The sequence below is a fragment of the Salvelinus alpinus genome, chromosome 22, assembly GCF_045679555.1.
Source record: "Salvelinus alpinus chromosome 22, SLU_Salpinus.1, whole genome shotgun sequence".
NCBI classification, from domain to species: Eukaryota; Metazoa; Chordata; class Actinopteri; order Salmoniformes; family Salmonidae; genus Salvelinus; species Salvelinus alpinus.
The window spans coordinates 30,094,327-30,112,228 of NC_092107.1; the positions used below are offsets into that span (position 1 = coordinate 30,094,327).

Here is a 17,902-nt window from a genome sequence, read left to right on the forward strand (position 1 = left end):
ACACTAAAAACCCATTGGGCGTCTATTACCAGAATGCTAACAAAATTAGCACAAGTAATAGCAAAATCACATTGACGCTATTAGCAAAATGCTAACGACCGAAAACGAACAAACTAATTGCAAAGACAGGCAAATACAAGGGTAACTTATTCACCTCATGTGTGCCACACGACAGAGACTCGCTGATACATATAGAACGCTACCGCTCTCTCCCTTTGTGCTATTTAGAAACAAACATGTGACTGGCTCAATTGTTCTGGAGAGCTATGGTAAACTTCATAATGTGACAGGTGAAATGAAGAACCCAATCTGCTTTATCTCCCAACGTATTACACAAGTAGCTACAAATATTCAAATGTATTGAAAAACTTAAAAGAAAAACCATCCCGTTGCTTTTTCCATATTATACGGTATTTGGCCCAAGCCTAGCACCGGTAACATTCTCCTCTAATTACCCATCTCTTTCGTCATCGGCGGCGGCTGCATCCTCCAATCAGCTTGCTCTGCTCATTACCCATCAAATTAAGTCAGTGTGTGACAGTTCAATCTCACCCCGATGGGGATCTGTGTTAGCCAGTTCACGTTTGGGAAGAGATGAGCCTATCACAATGGAGTATTTTCTGTCATAGTACAGAATAAAAGACAGTACTGATCAGAAGTCAAAGCAGCTGAGTTAAATAGAGGATTGTCCTGTTGGCTGACTGAAATGCCACACTGTTCCCTCTGACTCTGAGCCTGTGTATCTGTCTCAGTTCTGGATGTCTGCTCTGGCTACCACCATCCCTGTGCCCTGTGGAGCCTTCATGCCTGTCTTCGTCATTGGTAAGAGGTGTGTGCGAATGTGTGTGTTTCAACAATAATGTTAACCCTGTGGATATGCTATTCAGTCTTGTGAGTGTCTGTGTACCAATATGTTACTCTCTCATTAACAACGTGTGTGTTTCAACAATAATGTTAACCCTGCGGATATGCTATTCAGTCTTGTGAGTGTCTGTGTACCAATATGTTACTCTCTCATTAACAACGTGTGTGTTTCAACAATAATGTTAACCCTGCGGATATGCTAGTCAGTCTTGTGAGTGTCTGTGTAACAATATGTTACTCTCTCATTAACAATGTGTGTGTGTTCTAGGGGCAGCTTTTGGCCGTCTGGTCGGGGAGAGCATGGCCGCCTGGTTCCCTGATGGCATCCACTCTGATGGCACCATCTACCCCATAGTGCCAGGAGGGTACGCCGTCGTGGGTGAGTTAGACACAAACTAGACACAACTAGACACCATTATTGAAACTATTAGGACATAAAAAGCCAGATTCAATAAGGCTCTGCAGTAGTAATATGAAGCCATTTATTGTCAGACAAAAACATGTCTGTCCCCTTTGGCAAGATGTCTCTTAATGCTGTTGCTATGAGGGATATTGCTGTTAGCATTGTTGCTGACTGTTGTGTTGATTATGCTGTTGTTCAGTGTTGGGGTTGATGTCATCTGTGTTTTGTGTCTAATGGGTGCTGATGTTGTTCACTCACCTTTAACTCAGCTTTCTCTTTCTCTCGCTCTCTCTCTCTCTGATGAGCCTTCTTTCATCTCAGCATGGCTAGATTTACCTTCGTTCTCTCGCTCTCCTTCCTCCCTCCATCCTAATGAAGTTAAGAATACTCAACCTTCCCTCTCACTCTCTCCACTCCTCCTTCTTTCTCTCATTCTTTCCATTCATTTATTTTTCTTTATTCAATAACGGTTCAAAAATATTGAACAAGTTTAAAAAGATTTTACTTTTTTATCTTTGAGGTGCTGTCATCTCACCATCCTCCCTCCCTCTCATCCCTCCCCCATCTCCCTCCTCACTTTGTTGCTCCAGAAGGTTCAGTATAGAGTTGAGTTGAAGAGAAGTATGATTACACTGATATTGCTTTTACTACTTTAGTCATGTCAATGGACAGTAACCTCAACCTTCATCTGTACCCATTCCCTCCTCTACTCTTCTCCTCCTCCTCTTCCTCTCCCCTCTCCTCCCAGGTGCGGCGGCCCTGTCTGGAGCGGTGACCCACACGGTATCGACGGCGGTCATTGTGTTTGAGCTGACGGGTCAGATCAGCCACATCCTGCCGGTGATGATAGCGGTGATACTGGCCAATGCCGTGGCCCAGTCCCTCCAGCCCTCGCTATATGACTCCATCATCAGGATCAAGAAACTACCTTACCTCCCTGAGCTGGGCTGGGGACACCACGAGTATGTAGGACTACACATCTATCCCCCTCTTTCTCCGCTCTTTATTTGTACTTCTATTTATACCCCTTTTTTTCTGTCTTTTTCTCATTCTCTTTAAATCTCTCTTGGGTCCTCTTGCTGGGTTGGGGACTAGTGGTTTCTCTTGCTGGGTTGGGGACTAGTGAGGAGACTAGTGGGTCCTCTTGCTGGGTTGGGGACTAGTGAGGGGACTAGTGGGTCCTCTTGCTGGGTTGGGGACTAGTGAGGGGACTAGTGGGTCCTCTTGCTGGGTTGGGGACTAGTGAGGAGACTAGTGGGTCCTCTTGCTGGGTTGGGGACTAGTGAGGGGACTAGTGGGTCCTCTTGCTGGGTTGGGGACTAGTGAGGAGACTAGTGGGTCCTCTTGCTGGGTTGGGGACAAGTGAGGGGACTAGTGGGTCCTCTTGCTGGGTTGGGGACTAGTGAGGGGACTAGTGGGTCCTCTTGCTGGGTTGGGGATTAGTGAGGAGACTAGTGGGTCCTCTTGCTGGGTTTGGGACTAGTGAGGGGACTAGTGTTTCCTCTTGCTGGGTTGGGGACTATTGAATGGTGGAGTGAAGGAACTAGTGGGTCCTCTTGCTGGGTTGGGGATTAGTGAAGGGATGTGTGAGATGACTAGTGGTTCCTCTTGCTGGGTTGGGGACTATTGAAGGGCGGAGTGAGGGAACTAGTGGGTCCTCTTGCTGGGTTGGGGATTAGTGAGGGGACTAGTGGTACATCCTGCTGTGTTTTGGGACTGCTGAAGGGACTAGTGAGGGGACTTGGTGTTCCTCTTGACGTTTTGGGGACTAGTGAAGGGGTGAGTGAGTGGATTAGTGGTTCCTCTTGTTGTAGTACTACTTACTCATTGGGTTGGGGACTAGTGAAGGGAAAAGTGGTTTATTTTGCTGATTTGGGGACTAGTGGTGCCTCTTGCTGGGTTGGGGACTAGTGAGGTGACTAGTGGTCCTTCTTGCTGTGTTTAGGACTACTGAAGGGACTAGTGAGGGGACAAGTTGGGTTGGTACCTCTTGATGGGTTGGTTCTTCTGTGCCCTCTGTCTCGTTATCTCTCTCTCTCTTCCCTCTTGCTCTCCTTCACACCACCCACTAAGCTTTGATTTCATCAATGGGGGCGGAGCGTATCAGGACTGTGTGTGTGTGTGTGCGTCATTAGACATAATGTGAGCTAAGTGGAGGTCATATATTTTTAGTTGTGCTGTTACATAATTTATCCTTTAAATGTATATTACACAGAGTTACAACGTGTAGTTACACAATGTGCAGCAGTGTACACACTGACAGCAGTTGACACAAATACGGCCGCGTAGACCAGTATTCTCAAAGTTGTGAGAATGCCCTGTCACCTCTACTGTCTGTCTATCATTAATGGCCTGTTAGAGTACGGCTGACATTCATTATAACCTGTAATACTGAAGCAATGTATCTGTTCTGTTTCTGTTAACCTGTCTAGGACTGGGGTTCCGCTAGCGGCCAATGAAATTCCAGGGCGCCAAATTCAATCAACAGAAATCTCATAATTCAATTTTCTCAAACATACAAGTATTAGACACCATTTTAATGATAAAATTCTCGTTAATCCAACCACTGTGTCCAATTTCAAAAAAGCTTTTCAGCGAAAGCAGAACAAATCATTATGTTAGGTCAGCAACTAGTCACAGAAAGCATACAGCGATTTTCCAACCAAAGAGAGGAGTCACAAAAAGCTGAAATATTGATAAAATTAATCACTAACCTTTGATATTCTTCATCAGATGACACTCCCGGGACATCATGTTACACAATACATATATGTTTTGTTCGATCAAGTTCATATTTATATCCAAAAACCTCAGTTTAAATTTGGCTTTGCCTCCAAAACATCCCGAGAATTTGCACAGAGCCACGTCAAATCACAGAAATACTCATAATAAACATTGATAAAAGATACAAGTGTTATTCACAGATTTAAAGATATGCTTCTCCTTAATGCAACCGCTGTGTCAGATTTTTTTTTAACTTGACGGAAAAAGCAAACCATGCAATAATCCGAGTACGGCGCTCAGAGACCCATCAAGCCAAAAAAGATATCCGCCATGTTAGAGTCAACATAAGTCAGAAATATCATTATAAATATTCACTTACCTTTGATGATCTTCGTCAGAATGCACTCCCAGGAATCCCAGTTCCACAATAAATGTTTGATTTGTTCCATAAAGTTCATAATTTATGTCCAAATACCTCCTTTTGTTAGCGCGTTTTGTTAACAAATCCAAACTCACGACGTGCGTGCAAGTCCAGTGGAAAGTACGGATGAAAAGTCCAAAAAGTTATATTACAGGTCGTAGAAACATGTCAAACTAAGTATAGAATTAATCTTTAGGATGTTTTTAACATAAATCGTCAATAATGTTCCAACCGGAGAATTCCTTTGTCTTCAGAAAAGCAAATGGAACGGGAGCTACCTCTCATGTGAATGCGCGTGACCAGCTCGTGGCTGCTGGCAGACCTCTGACTCATTCCCTTCTCATTCGGCCCCACTTCAGTCGAAGCATCAGACAAGGTTCTAAAGACTGTTGACATCTAATGGAAGCCTTAGGAAGTGCAACATGACCCATATCTCACTGTGTATTCGATAAGCGATGAGTTGAAAAACTACAAACCTCAGATTTCCCACTTCCTGGTTGGATTTATTCTCAGGTTTTTGCCTGCCATATGAGTTCTGTTATACTCAGACATCATTCAAACAGTTTTAGAAACGTCAGAGTGTTTTCTATCCAAATCTACTAATTGTAACGACAGCCTTCCTCTTCGTCTGAAGAGGAGGTGTAGCAGGGATCGGACCAAGACGCAGCGTAGTTCGTGTTCAACATGTTTAATAAAAGACGATAAACGTGAACACTATACAAATACAAAATAACAAACGTGGCAAAACCGAAACAGTCCTATCTGGTGCAGAGAACACAAAGACAGAAGACAACCACCCACAAACCCCAACACAAAACAAGCTACCTAAATATGGTTCCCAATCAGAGACAATGACAAACACCTGCCTCTGATTGAGAACCATATTAGGCACAACAACAAACCCAACATAGAAACACAACATATAGATAACCCACCCAACTCATGCCCTGACCACACTAAAACAAAACCAAAAGAACTATGGTCAGAACGTGACACTAATGATATGCATATATTAGCAACTGGGACTGAGTAGCAGGCCGTTTACTCTGGACACGCTTTTCATCCAAACGTGAAAATGCTGCCCCCTATCCATAAGAAGTTAACTAATGGCTAGCCACCCACACTCTCTAATGACCACACCTCTTAAGCCTTGTTTCCATTGGTACTTTGAAGTCAACCCGAGTTGGGCTGTCCTTGGTGGGCTTGCTTGAATTGGGTTTCCACTTTCTCCAGAAATGTTGCTAGGTAACCATGACTGTGCAGCTGGCTTCGCTAATATTGCTAGCTAGCTACCCTCACCATGCTGTAACTAAACTTACCCCATACTCCTGCCACTGTCAACCAGACAGAGCCATGTATTTAGCAAAGATTGTTGCTAAAGTTAGCCAGCTAGCTAAACGGTTAGCGTCATGGCTAGCATAACAGGCTAGCTAGCTAGCTTAATTCCTACCTTGCTTGCCATGTCATTGGCTATTAGCTAGCTAGATATCAAACCTGTCATCTGGTTTGGTTGGTTATGATGTGGCTAGCTAAAATTCCTGCTAGCTAACTAGCTTGTTTCAACTCTGGGGGTTTTAGGCTGTATATGCACTTTGTGACACCTGCTGATGTAAAAAGGGCTTTATACATCAATTTGATTGATTTGCTAGTTAACGTTTGGTAGCAAACATTCGAGGGCTGACTGTTCTCATAAGTTTGTGTAGTGCAAAAATGACTGAAGGATCCAGCTATGGTGGTAATTCTTGTCATATCTGACTACTGCAGTACTGCTTATCCATGTGCTCGCTAACAGCAACCAGCCCAGGGGCGCTAGCTGGTGGTTGCATAGTAACGGCGTCACCAGCCCAAATTTTAATCGAGCTGGCACCAGTTGTTAAAATGGTCTGAGCCGGCCCGGGTTTCCCCAGACCCAGCTTGAATTTCAGAATTACATTCGAACCAACTCAAATTTGGCCCTACTTTTAAGTGCCAGTGGAAACAGGCATTAGTCTGAACACTGGAAAAATCTACCTGGGAGAGAGGTGTTTTTACAAAACCTAAAACCATTCTGTGATTTTATAAAACGATGGTAAAAATGTGTGTGTGCTGTTGCTGGTGGAGGGCTAAAGAGCAGAAAATGGGTGTAATGATGCATAAGGCTTCTCTCTCTCTGTCTCTATCTGTCTCGAGCACTAAGTACATTTGAGGCAGGGAGTAGGATGAAAGAGTGCAGGAAGTGTGGCCCCCAAGCTGTTTGTGCTCCTATTAATTCTGGTACCCATCCCACCTCCCCCACAAACAGCCATAGGAATGGGAAACACACTTATTCACACTTTTCCATGGGAAACACACTTATTCACATACACACACATTGAGAAAATCAAAGCTTCATGTTGGGGCATGAATCCCCTTTTGACAAATCCATCTCCAGAGTGGTATTTCATTTCCAGCTACATAAGTATATGAGAGAGAGACTAGAAATTGACCACAACTAAGCCCAAAAAGAGATTGTATTTGATTAATTTCATACCTTGATCACATATTAATTGTTTGGATTCGTGGGAATACTTGGTGAACAGAATTCCTGAATGAAACACATTTTTGGGATGGTTTTAGTCTGCGGGACTAAAACCCCTGGTTCAAAGCTACAGAAGGGGTTATTGTATTGGTGTACAGAAACGGGGCAGTACAGGTATATGGGTTTTAGATCTTATAGAGGGTTGGCCTGCGTCTGTGTTGGTACAGGCAGGACTTTGCAGCGGAAACTAGTGCTGCTGTCGTGTTGGAGGTTGGCACGCTCAGCCTGTCTGGCAGGAAGGAAGGAAGAAAACCTGTCTAGGGTACAGTTTGGCCAGGGTAGAACCACAAATATGCTGAGGCAGGACCTTCTCTCTCTGACTCAGTCACCTCCTATACAGTACGACTATAATGGATGCAACCTCACCTCTGTAGCTATAAGTCCAGGACTGACTAGGATGTAGTTCCAAAGTCACATCTGAAAGGACAGAGGAATTGACAGATACATATACAGTGGGGAGAACAAGTATTTGATACACTGACGATTTTGCAGGTTTTCCTACTTACAAAGCATGTAGAGGTCTGTAATTTTTATCATAGGTACACTTCAACTATGAGAGACGGAATCTAAAACAAAAATCCAGAAAATCACATTGTATGATTTTTAAGTAATTAATTTGCATTTTATTGCATGACATAAGTATTTGATACATCAGAAAAGCAGAACTTAATATTTGGTACAGAAACCTTTGTTTGCAATTACAGAGATCATACGTTTCCTGTAGTTCTTGACTAGGTTTGCACACACTGCAGCAGGGATTTTGGCCCACTCCTCCCTACAGATCTTCTCCAGATCCTTCAGGTTTCGGGGCTGTCGCTGGGCAATACGGACTTTCGGCTCCCTCCAAAGATTTTCTATTGGGTTCAGGTCTGGAGACTGGCTAGGCCACTCCAGGACCTTGAGATGCTTCTTACGGAGCCACTCCTTAGTTGCCCTGGCTGTGTGCTTCGTGTCGTTGTCATGCTGGAAGACCCAGCCACGACCCATCTTCAATGCTCTTACTGAGGGAAGGAGGTTGTTGGCCAAGATCTCGCGATACATGGCCCCATCCATCCTCTCCTCAATACGGTGCAGTTGTCCTGTCCCCTTTGCAGAAAAGCATCCCCAAAGAATGATGTTTCCACCTCCATGCTTCACGGTTGGGATGGTGTTCTTGGGGTTGTACTCATCCTTCTTCTTCCTCCAAACACGGCGAGTGGAGTTTAGACCAAAAAGCTCTATTTTTGTCTCATCAGACCACATGACCTTCTCCCATTCCTCCTCTGGATCATCCAGATGGTCATTGGCAAACTTCAGACGGGCCTGGACATGCGCTGGCTTGAGCAGGGGGACCTTGCGTGCGCTGCAGGATTTTAATCCATGACGGCGTAGTGTGTTACTAATGGTTTTCTTTGAGACTGTGGTCCCAGCTCTCTTCAGGTCATTGACCAGGTCCTGCCGTGTAGTTCTGGGCTGATCCCTCACATTCCTCATGATCATTGATGCCCCACGAGGTGAGATCTTGCATGGAGCCCCAGACCGAGGGTGATTGACCGTCATCTTGAACTTCTTCCATTTTCTAATAATTGTGCCAACAGTTGTTGCCTTCTCACCAAGCTGCTTGCCTATTGTCCTGTAGCCCATCCCAGCCTTGTACAGGTCTACAATTTATCCCTGATGTCCTTACACAGCTCTCTGGTCTTGGCCATTGTGGAGAGGTTGGAGTCTGTTTGATTGAGTGTGTGGACAGGTGTCTTTTATACAGGTAACGAGTTCAAACAGGTGCAGTTAATACAGGTAATGAGTGGAGAACAGGAGGGCTTCTTAAAGAAAAACTAACAGGTCTGTGAGAGCCGGAATTCTTACTGGTTGGTAGGTGATCAAATACTTATGTCATGCAATAAAATGCAAATTAATTACTTAAAAATCATACAATGTGATTTTCTGGATTTTTGTTTTAGATTCCGTCTCTCACAGTTGAAGTGTACCTATGATAAAAATGACAGACCTCTACATGCTTTGTAAGTAGGAAAACCTGCAAAATCGGCAGTGTATCAAATACTTGTTCTCCCCACTGTATATATTTCTTTAGGCTTAACTATTCACTCCCATTTTCTAATAGTTGTCACTGACTGACTGTATAGCTGGTGCTAATACACCCTCCCTCTCTTACACTCCTCTCCTCGTCATCCCTCAGTTTTTTAGTTTTTTTACCTTTATTTAACTAAGCAAGTCAGTTTAGAACTAATTCTTATTTACAATGACGGCCTACCAAAAGGCAAAAGGTCTTCTGCGGAGACGGGAGCTGGGGTTAAAAATAAAAATGTAGGACAAAACACACATCACTACAAGAGAGACAAAACTACATAAAGATAGACCTAAGACGACAACACAGCATGGCAGCAATACATGGCATGGTAACAACACAACATGACAAAAACACAACATGGCACCAGCACAACATGGTATCAGCACAAAACATGGTACAAACATTATTGGGCACAGACAACAGCACAAAGAGCAAAAAGGTAGAGACAACAATACGTCACGCGAAGCAGCCACGAGTGTCAGTAAGAGTGTCCATGATTGAGTCTTTGAATGAAGACATGGAGATAAAAGTGTCTAGTTTGAGTGTTTGTTGCAACTCGTTCCAGTCACTAGCTGCAGCAAACTGAAAAGACAAGCGGCCCAGGGATGTGTGTGCTTTGGGGACCTTTAACAGAATGTGACTGGCAGAACGGGTGTTGTATGTGGAGGATGAGGGCTGCAGTAGGTATCTCAGATAGGGGGGAATGAGGCCTAAGAGGTTTTATAAATAAGCATCAACCAGTGGGTATACAGAGATGACCAGTTTACAGAGGAGTATAGCATGCAGTGATGTGTCCTAAAAGGAGCATTGGTGGCAAATCTGATGGCCGAATGGTAAAGAACATCTAGCCAGAGCACCCTTACCTGCTGATCTATAAATTACGTCTCCGTAATCTAGCATGGTAGGATGGTCATCTGAATCAAGGTTAGTTTGGCAGCTGGGGTGAAAGAGGAGCGATTACGATAGAGGAAACCAAGTGTAGATTTAACTTTAACCTGCAGCTTGGATATGTGCTAGGAGAAGGACAGTGCACCGTCTAGCCATACTCCCAAGTACTGGTATGAGGTGACTGCCTCAAGCTCTAAACCCTCAGAGGTAGTAATCACACCGGTAGGGAGAGGGGCATTCTTCTTACCAAACCACATGACCTTCGTTTTGGAGGTGTTCCGAACAAGGGTAAGGACAGAAAAAGCTTGTTGGACACTAAGAAAGCTTTGTTGTAGAGCGTTTAACACAAACTCCGGGGAGGCCCCAGCTGAGTATTAGACTGTAACATCTGCATAAACACTATTCAGACCCCTTGACTTCTTCCACATATTTTTACGTTACAGCCTTATTCTAAAATTGATTCAAAAAACGTATTTACATAAGTATTCAGACCCATTGCTATGAGACTCGAAACTGAGCTCAAGAGCATCCTGTTTCCATTGATCATCCTTGATGTTTCTACAACTTGATTAGAGTCCACCTGTGGTAAATTCAATTGATTCAACATGACTTGGAAAGGCACACACCTGTCTATATAAGGTCCCACAGTTGACAGTGCATGTCAGAGTAAAAACCCAGCCATGAGGTCGAAGAAATTGTCCGTAGTGCTCCGAGACAAGATTGTGTCGAGGCACAGATCTGGGAAAAGGGTACCAAAAAATCTCTGCATCATTGAAGGTTCCCAAGAACACTCCATCATTCTTAAATGGAAGAAGTTTAGAACCACCAAGACTCTTAGAGCTGATCTCCTGGGAGAAGGGCCTTGGTCAGGAAGGTGACCAGGAACCCAATGGCCAGTCTGGCACCTAAAGGACTCTCAGACCATGAGAAACAAGATTCTCTGGTCTGATGAAACCAAGATTGAACTCTTCGGCCGGAATGCCAAGCGTCACGTCTGGAGGAAACTTGGCACAATTCCTACGGTGAATCATGGTAGTGGTAGCATCATGCTGTGGGGATGATTTTCAGAGGCAGGGACTGGGAGACTAGTCAGGATCGAGGAAATATGAACGGAGCAAAGTACGGAGAGATCCTTGATGAAAACCTACTCCAGAACGCTCAAGGCCTCAGACTGGAACAAAGGTTCACATTGCAACAGGACAACAACCCTAAGCACACATCCAAGACAATGCAGGAGTGGCTTCGGGACAAGTCTCTGAATGTCCTTGAGTGGCCCAGCCAGAGCCCGGACTTGAACCTGATCGAACATCTCTGGAGAGACCTGAAAATAGCTGTGCAGCAATGCTCCCCATCCAACCTGACAGAACTAGAGAGGATCTGCAGAGAAGAATGGGAGAAATACAGATGTGCCAACCTTGTAGAGTCCTACCCAAGAAGACTCAATGCTGTAATCACTACCAAAGGTGATTTTAACAAAGTAATGAGTAAAGGTTCTGAATACCTATGTAAATGTGATATTTTATTTTTTATAAATTAGCAAAAATGTCTAAAAACCTGATTTTGCTGTGTCCTTATGGGGTGTTGTGTGTAGATTGATGAAGGGGAAAAAAAGAGTTAATCAATTTTAACAACAGTTGGAAAAAGTCAAAGGTCTGAATAGTTTCCAAAGGCACTGTAAATGGATGAGAGAGCTTCCTACTGCCTGAGCTATGTTGTTGATGTAAATTGAGAAGAGCGTGGGGCCTAGGATCGAGCTTTGGGGTACTCCCTTGGAGACAGCAGATGTTCTGCCTTTATACACTGCACTCTTTGAGAGAGGTAGTTAGTAAACCAGGTCAAAGACCCCACAGAGACACCAATACTCCTTAGCCGGGCAACAACAATGGAATGGTCGACCGTATCAAAAGCTTTGGCCAAGTCATTCAAAATATCAGCACAACATTGCTCTCCTATCGTCCTTCAGGAAGTATAATATTCGTGTGGAGGACATCATGATCAGGGATGTGATGTACATCACCCTCAACTGCTGCTACAGAGACCTGCATGATGTACTGCTGGCCGGACACCTCAAGACCCTAGCCCTGCTCGAGTCCAGTGGTGAGACACACAGACACCCACAAACACACACACATTACAGACACCACAGAACATTTTCAGTCAAATAAAAGTTCCCCACACACATATTCAAGTTATATATTCTTATATTGTATGCCAAGTCTGTTGTAATTGTGCATCGATGCCAAAGCAATTAACTGGGGCAATTATTTTAAACAAACACACACAGCCCCTCATACACACACCTCCTGTTGTGTACACAGACGCCTGGCTGTTCTCAGTTACATCACTCACAATGCAGCAACATGTGTTAGGAGTCCCCTGCAGTCTGCACATTAACTACTGTTCTAAAATACCTCTTCTCCTCTCCTCCATCCCATCTTCCCACTATGTCCTCCCCCTCCCCTCTCACTCTAATCTCCTGGCCCCTCTCTCAATTTCTCTTCGCTTCCATCATCCCTCTTCTTTTATTCTCATCTGTCTCTCTCCTCTACCTTTCATCCCATCATCTCTGTCCTCTCTTCACCACCTCACTCCCTCCTTACTTTCTCTCTCGTCTCATATTTCTCTCCATCCATGTCTTCCATGCTGCCCCTCACTCCCCTCTCGCTCTTCCTCCCTCGTCCCCCCCCTCAGAGTCGATGATCCTGCTGGGTTCTATTGAGCGTGCCCAGCTCCAGGCCCTCCTGTCCCTACAGCTGGGCCGGCCACGGAGGCTAGAGTACCTGAGAGACCGGGCTACTGCTGAAATGAAGCGCCTGTCGATGGTCTCCCACCCGGGCAGCGAGGACGGCTCCCAGAGGGTTAACCAGGAGGTCCGGTTCCAGGTAAGTACAGTCTTGACAAACCACACCAAGCTAACAGTACACACTACGAAGTCAGTCATGTCTGGAGTCCCCAGTACCACACCAAGCTAACAGTACACACTACGAAGTCAGTCATGTCTGGAGTCCCCAGTACCACACCAAGCTAACAGTACACACTACGAAGTCAGTCATGTCTGGAGTCCCCAGTACCACACCAAGCTAACAGTACACACTACGAAGTCAGTCATGTCTGGAGTCCCCAGTACCACACCAAGCTAACAGTAAAGCTGTGTAAGTTGTTGCTGATCCAAAACCTGAAGACTGGATCAGTGGAGGAGGATAGGATGCCAGGTCAGCACAGAGACTCAGGAGAACCAGAACCATTGTGAATGCTGTAGTATCTGGCTCCATCTGCTTCACTACCAGGTCAGCACAGAGACTCAGGAGAACCAGAACCATCGTGAATGCTGTAGTATCTGGCTCCATCTGCTTCACTACCAGGTCAGCACAGAGACTCAGGAGAACCAGAACCATCGTGAATGCTGTAGTATCTGGCTCCATCTGCTTCACTACCAGGTCAGCACAGAGACTCAGGAGAACCAGAACTATTGTGAATGCTGTAGTATCTGGCTCCATCTGCTTCACTACCAGGTCAGCACAGAGACTCAGGAGAACCAAAACCATCGTGAATGCTATAGTATCTGGCTCCATCTGCTTCACTACCAGGTCAGCACAGAGACTCAGGAGAACCAGGACCATCGTGAATGCTGTAGTATCTGGCTCCATCTGCTTCACTACCAGGTCAGCACAGAGACTCAGGAGAACCAGAACCATTGTGAATGCTGTAGTATCTGGCTCCATCTGCTTCACTACCAGGTCAGCACAGAGACTCAGGAGAACCAAAACCATCGTGAATGCTGTAGTATCTGGCTCCATCTGCTTCACTACCAGGTCAGCACAGAGACTCAGGAGAACCAGGACCATCGTGAATGCTGTAGTATCTGGCTCCATCTGCTTCACTACCAGGTCAGCACAGAGACTCAGGAGAACCAGAACCATTGTGAATGCTGTAGTATCTGGCTCCATCTGCTTCACTACCAGGTCAGCACAGAGACTCAGGAGAACCAGAACCATAGTGAATGCTGTAGTATCTGTCTCCATCTGCTTCACTACCAGGTCAGCACAGAGACTCAGGAGAACCAGAACCATTGTGAATGTTGTAGTATCTGGCTCCATCTGCTTCACTACCAGGTCAGCACAGAGACTCAGGAGAACCAGAACCATCGTGAATGCTGTAGTATCTGTCTCCATCTGCTTCACTACCAGGTCAGCACAGAGACTCAGGAGAGCCAGAACCATCGTGAATACAGTAGTATTTTGTTCCATCTGCTTCATTACCAGGTCAGCACAGAGACTCAGGAGAACCAGAACCATAGTGAATGCTGTAGTATCTGGTTCCATCTGCTTCACTACCAGGTCAGCACAGAGACTCAGGAGAACGAGAACCATCGTGAATGCTGTAGTATCTGTCTCCATCTGCTTCACTACCAGGTCAGCACAGAGACTCAGGAGAACCAGAACCATCGTGAATGCTGTAGTATCTGGCTCCATCTGCTTCACTACCAGGTCAGCACAGAGACTCAGGAGAACCAGACCCATTGTGAATGCTGTAGTATCTGGCTCCATCTGCTTCACTACCAGGTCAGCACAGAGACTCAGGAGAACCAGAACCATCGTGAATACAGTAGTATCTGGCTCCATCTGCTTCACTACCAGGTCAGCACAGAGACTCAGGAGAACCAGAACCATTGTGAATGCTGTAGTATCTGGCTCCATCTGCTTCACTACCAGGTCAGCACAGAGACTCAGGAGAACCAGAACCATCGTGAATGCTGTAGTATCTGGCTCCATCTGCTTCACTACCAGGTCAGCACAGAGACTCAGGAGAGCCAGAACCATCGTGAATACAGTAGTATTTTGTTCCATCTGCTTCACTACCAGGTCAGCACAGAGACTCAGGAGAACCAGAACCATTGTGAATGCTGTAGTATCTGGCTCCATCTGCTTCACTACCAGGTCAGCACAGAGACTCAGGAGAACCAGAACCATAGTGAATGCTGTAGTATCTGGCTCCATCTGCTTCACTACCAGGTCAGCACAGAGACTCAGGAGAACCAGAACCATTGTGAATGCTGTAGTATCTGGCTCCATCTGCTTCACTACCAGGTCAGCACAGAGACTCAGGAGAACCAGAACCATCGTGAATGCTGTAGTATCTGGCTCCATCTGCTTCACTACCAGGTCAGCACAGAGGATCAGGAGAGCCAGAACCATCGTGAATACAGTAGTATTTTGTTCCATCTGCTTCACTACCAGGTCAGCACAGAGACTCAGGAGAACCAGAACCATAGTGAATGCTGTAGTATCTGGCTCCATCTGCTTCACTACCAGGTCAGCACAGAGACTCAGGAGAACCAGAACCATCGTAAATGCTGTAGTATCTGGCTCCATCTGCTTCACTACCAGGTCAGCACAGAGACTCAGGAGAACCAGAACCATCGTGAATGCTGTAGTATCTGGCTCCATCTGCTTCACTACCAGGTCAGCACAGAGACTCAGGAGAACCAGAACCATTGTGAATGCTGTAGTATCTGGCTCCATCTGCTTCACTGCCAGGTCAGCACAGAGACTCAGGAGAACCAGAACCATAGTGAATGCTGTAGTATCTGGCTCCATCTGCTTCACTACCAGGTCAGCACAGAGACTCAGGAGAACCAGAACCATTGTGAATGCTGTAGTATCTGTCTCCATCTGCTTCACTACCAGGTCAGCACAGAGACTCAGGAGAACCAGAACCATCGTGAATGCTGTAGTATCTGGCTCCATCTGCTTCACTACCAGGTCAGCACAGAGACTCAGGAGAGCCAGAACCATAATGAATACAGTAGTATTTTGTTCCATCTGCTTCACTACCAGGTCAGCACAGAGACTCAGGAGAACCAGAACCATAGTGAATGCTGTAGTATCTGGTTCCATCTGCTTCACTACCAGGTCAGCACAGAGACTCAGGAGAACCAGAACCATCGTAAATGCTGTAGTATCTGGCTCCATCTGCTTCACTACCAGGTCAGCACAGAGACTCAGGAGAACCAGAACCATCGTGAATGCTGTAGTATCTGGCTCCATCTGCTTCACTACCAGGTCAGCACAGAGACTCAGGAGAACCAGAACCATTGTGAATGCTGTAGTATCTGGCTCCATCTGCTTCACTACCAGGTCAGCACAGAGACTCAGGAGAACCAGAACCATAGTGAATGCTGTAGTATCTGGCTCCATCTGCTTCACTACCAGGTCAGCACAGAGACTCAGGAGAACCAGAACCATATTGAATGCTGTAGTATCTGGCTCCATCTGCTTCACTACCAGGTCAGCACAGAGACTCAGGAGAACCAGAACCATCGTGAATGCTGTAGTATCTGGCTCCATCTGCTTCACTACCAGGTCAGCACAGAGACTCAGGAGAGCCAGAACCATCGTGAATACAGTAGTATTTTGTTCCATCTGCTTCACTACCAGGTCAGCACAGAGACTCAGGAGAACCAGAACCATAGTGAATGCTGTAGTATCTGGCTCCATCTGCTTCACTACCAGGTCAGCACAGAGACTCAGGAGAACCAGAACCATTGTGAATGCTGTAGTATCTGGCTCCATCTGCTTCACTACCAGGTCAGCACAGAGACTCAGGAGAACCAGAACCATCGTGAATGCTGTAGTATCTGGCTCCATCTGCTTCACTACCAGGTCAGCACAGAGACTCAGGAGAACCAGAACCATTGTGAATGCTGTAGTATCTGGCTCCATCTGCTTCACTACCAGGTCAGCACAGAGACTCAGTAGAACCAGAACCATAGTGAATGCTGTAGTATCTGGCTCCATCTGCTTCACTACCAGGTCAGCACAGAGACTCAGGAGAACCAGAACCATTGTGAATGCTGTAGTATCTGGCTCCATCTGCTTCACTACCAGGTCAGCACAGAGACTCAGGAGAACCAGACCATCGTGAATGCTGTAGTATCTGGCTCCATCTGCTTCACTACCAGGTCAGCACAGAGACTCAGGAGAGCCAGAACCATCGTGAATACAGTAGTATTTTGTTCCATCTGCTTCACTACCAGGTCAGCACAGAGACTCAGGAGAACCAGAACCATAGTGAATGCTGTAGTATCTGGCTCCATCTGCTTCACTACCAGGTCAGCACAGAGACTCAGGAGAACCAGAACCATTGTGAATGCTGTAGTATCTGGCTCCATCTGCTTCACTACCAGGTCAGCACAGAGACTCAGGAGAACCAGAACCATCGTGAATGCTGTAGTATCTGGCTCCATCTGCTTCACTACCAGGTCAGCACAGAGACTCAGGAGAACCAGAACCATTGTGAATGCTGTAGTATCTGGCTCCATCTGCTTCACTACCAGGTCAGCACAGAGACTCAGGAGAACCAGAACCATAGTGAATACAGTAGTATTTTGTTCCATCTGCTTCACTGGCTCCATTTGACAACCAATATGAGAGGAAAAATAAAATAATAATAAACCGTTCTAGTCCCATAATTGATATGTGAGAAGATTGTATTGTCCCATCAATAAGAGACAGAGTGAGAGATGGAGGCTGAAAGAGGGAGTAGGAGAGAAAGAGAGGGAGAGACAGACAGAGAGCATGAGAAGCAGAACGAGAAAGAGACAGATTGAGAGAAACAGATAAGAGGGACCAACAGAGAGAGATGATGACAGAGAAGGAGAAAGAAACGGAGAGAGATGGTGTTGTGTGTCGCGCGCGCGTCCGGTTGTGTTTGTGAGCACTGGCGCACAGAGCTGAAATTGGGATTTTGAGGCTGCCAATGTCTAACTTTGTTTTGGGGGCTAGCACTGCTGTATTCAGAATACTGATCTGGTTTCTCCTCCCTGCGCCACCCCTGCACACTGCCCAAGGCTAGTGGGGTGCTACTCAGCCATTCACAGCAGGCCGGGTGGGAGAGGAGAAGAAGGGGAAGGGACAAGGTGCTTTTCCCCAGGATGCTAGGGTTTGGATACCCAGCTATTCATCACACTCATTTAGC

At 45.9% G+C, this 17,902-nt stretch overlaps 1 protein-coding gene across 3 annotated transcripts in view; it reads left to right on the forward strand.

Moving 5' to 3' along the window:
• Positions 1 to 17,902, forward strand: part of LOC139549399 (chloride channel protein 2-like) — a 260,342-nt gene that overhangs the window by 199,795 nt on the left and 42,645 nt on the right. For all 3 annotated transcript variants that reach the window (XM_071359868.1, XM_071359869.1, XM_071359870.1), the window contains 5 exons: positions 753 to 822; positions 1,133 to 1,243; positions 2,016 to 2,229; positions 11,889 to 12,022; positions 12,617 to 12,807. In XM_071359868.1, coding sequence (XP_071215969.1) covers positions 753 to 822; positions 1,133 to 1,243; positions 2,016 to 2,229; positions 11,889 to 12,022; positions 12,617 to 12,807 — 720 coding nt within the window. The remainder of the gene's footprint in view (positions 1 to 752; positions 823 to 1,132; positions 1,244 to 2,015; positions 2,230 to 11,888; positions 12,023 to 12,616; positions 12,808 to 17,902) is intronic.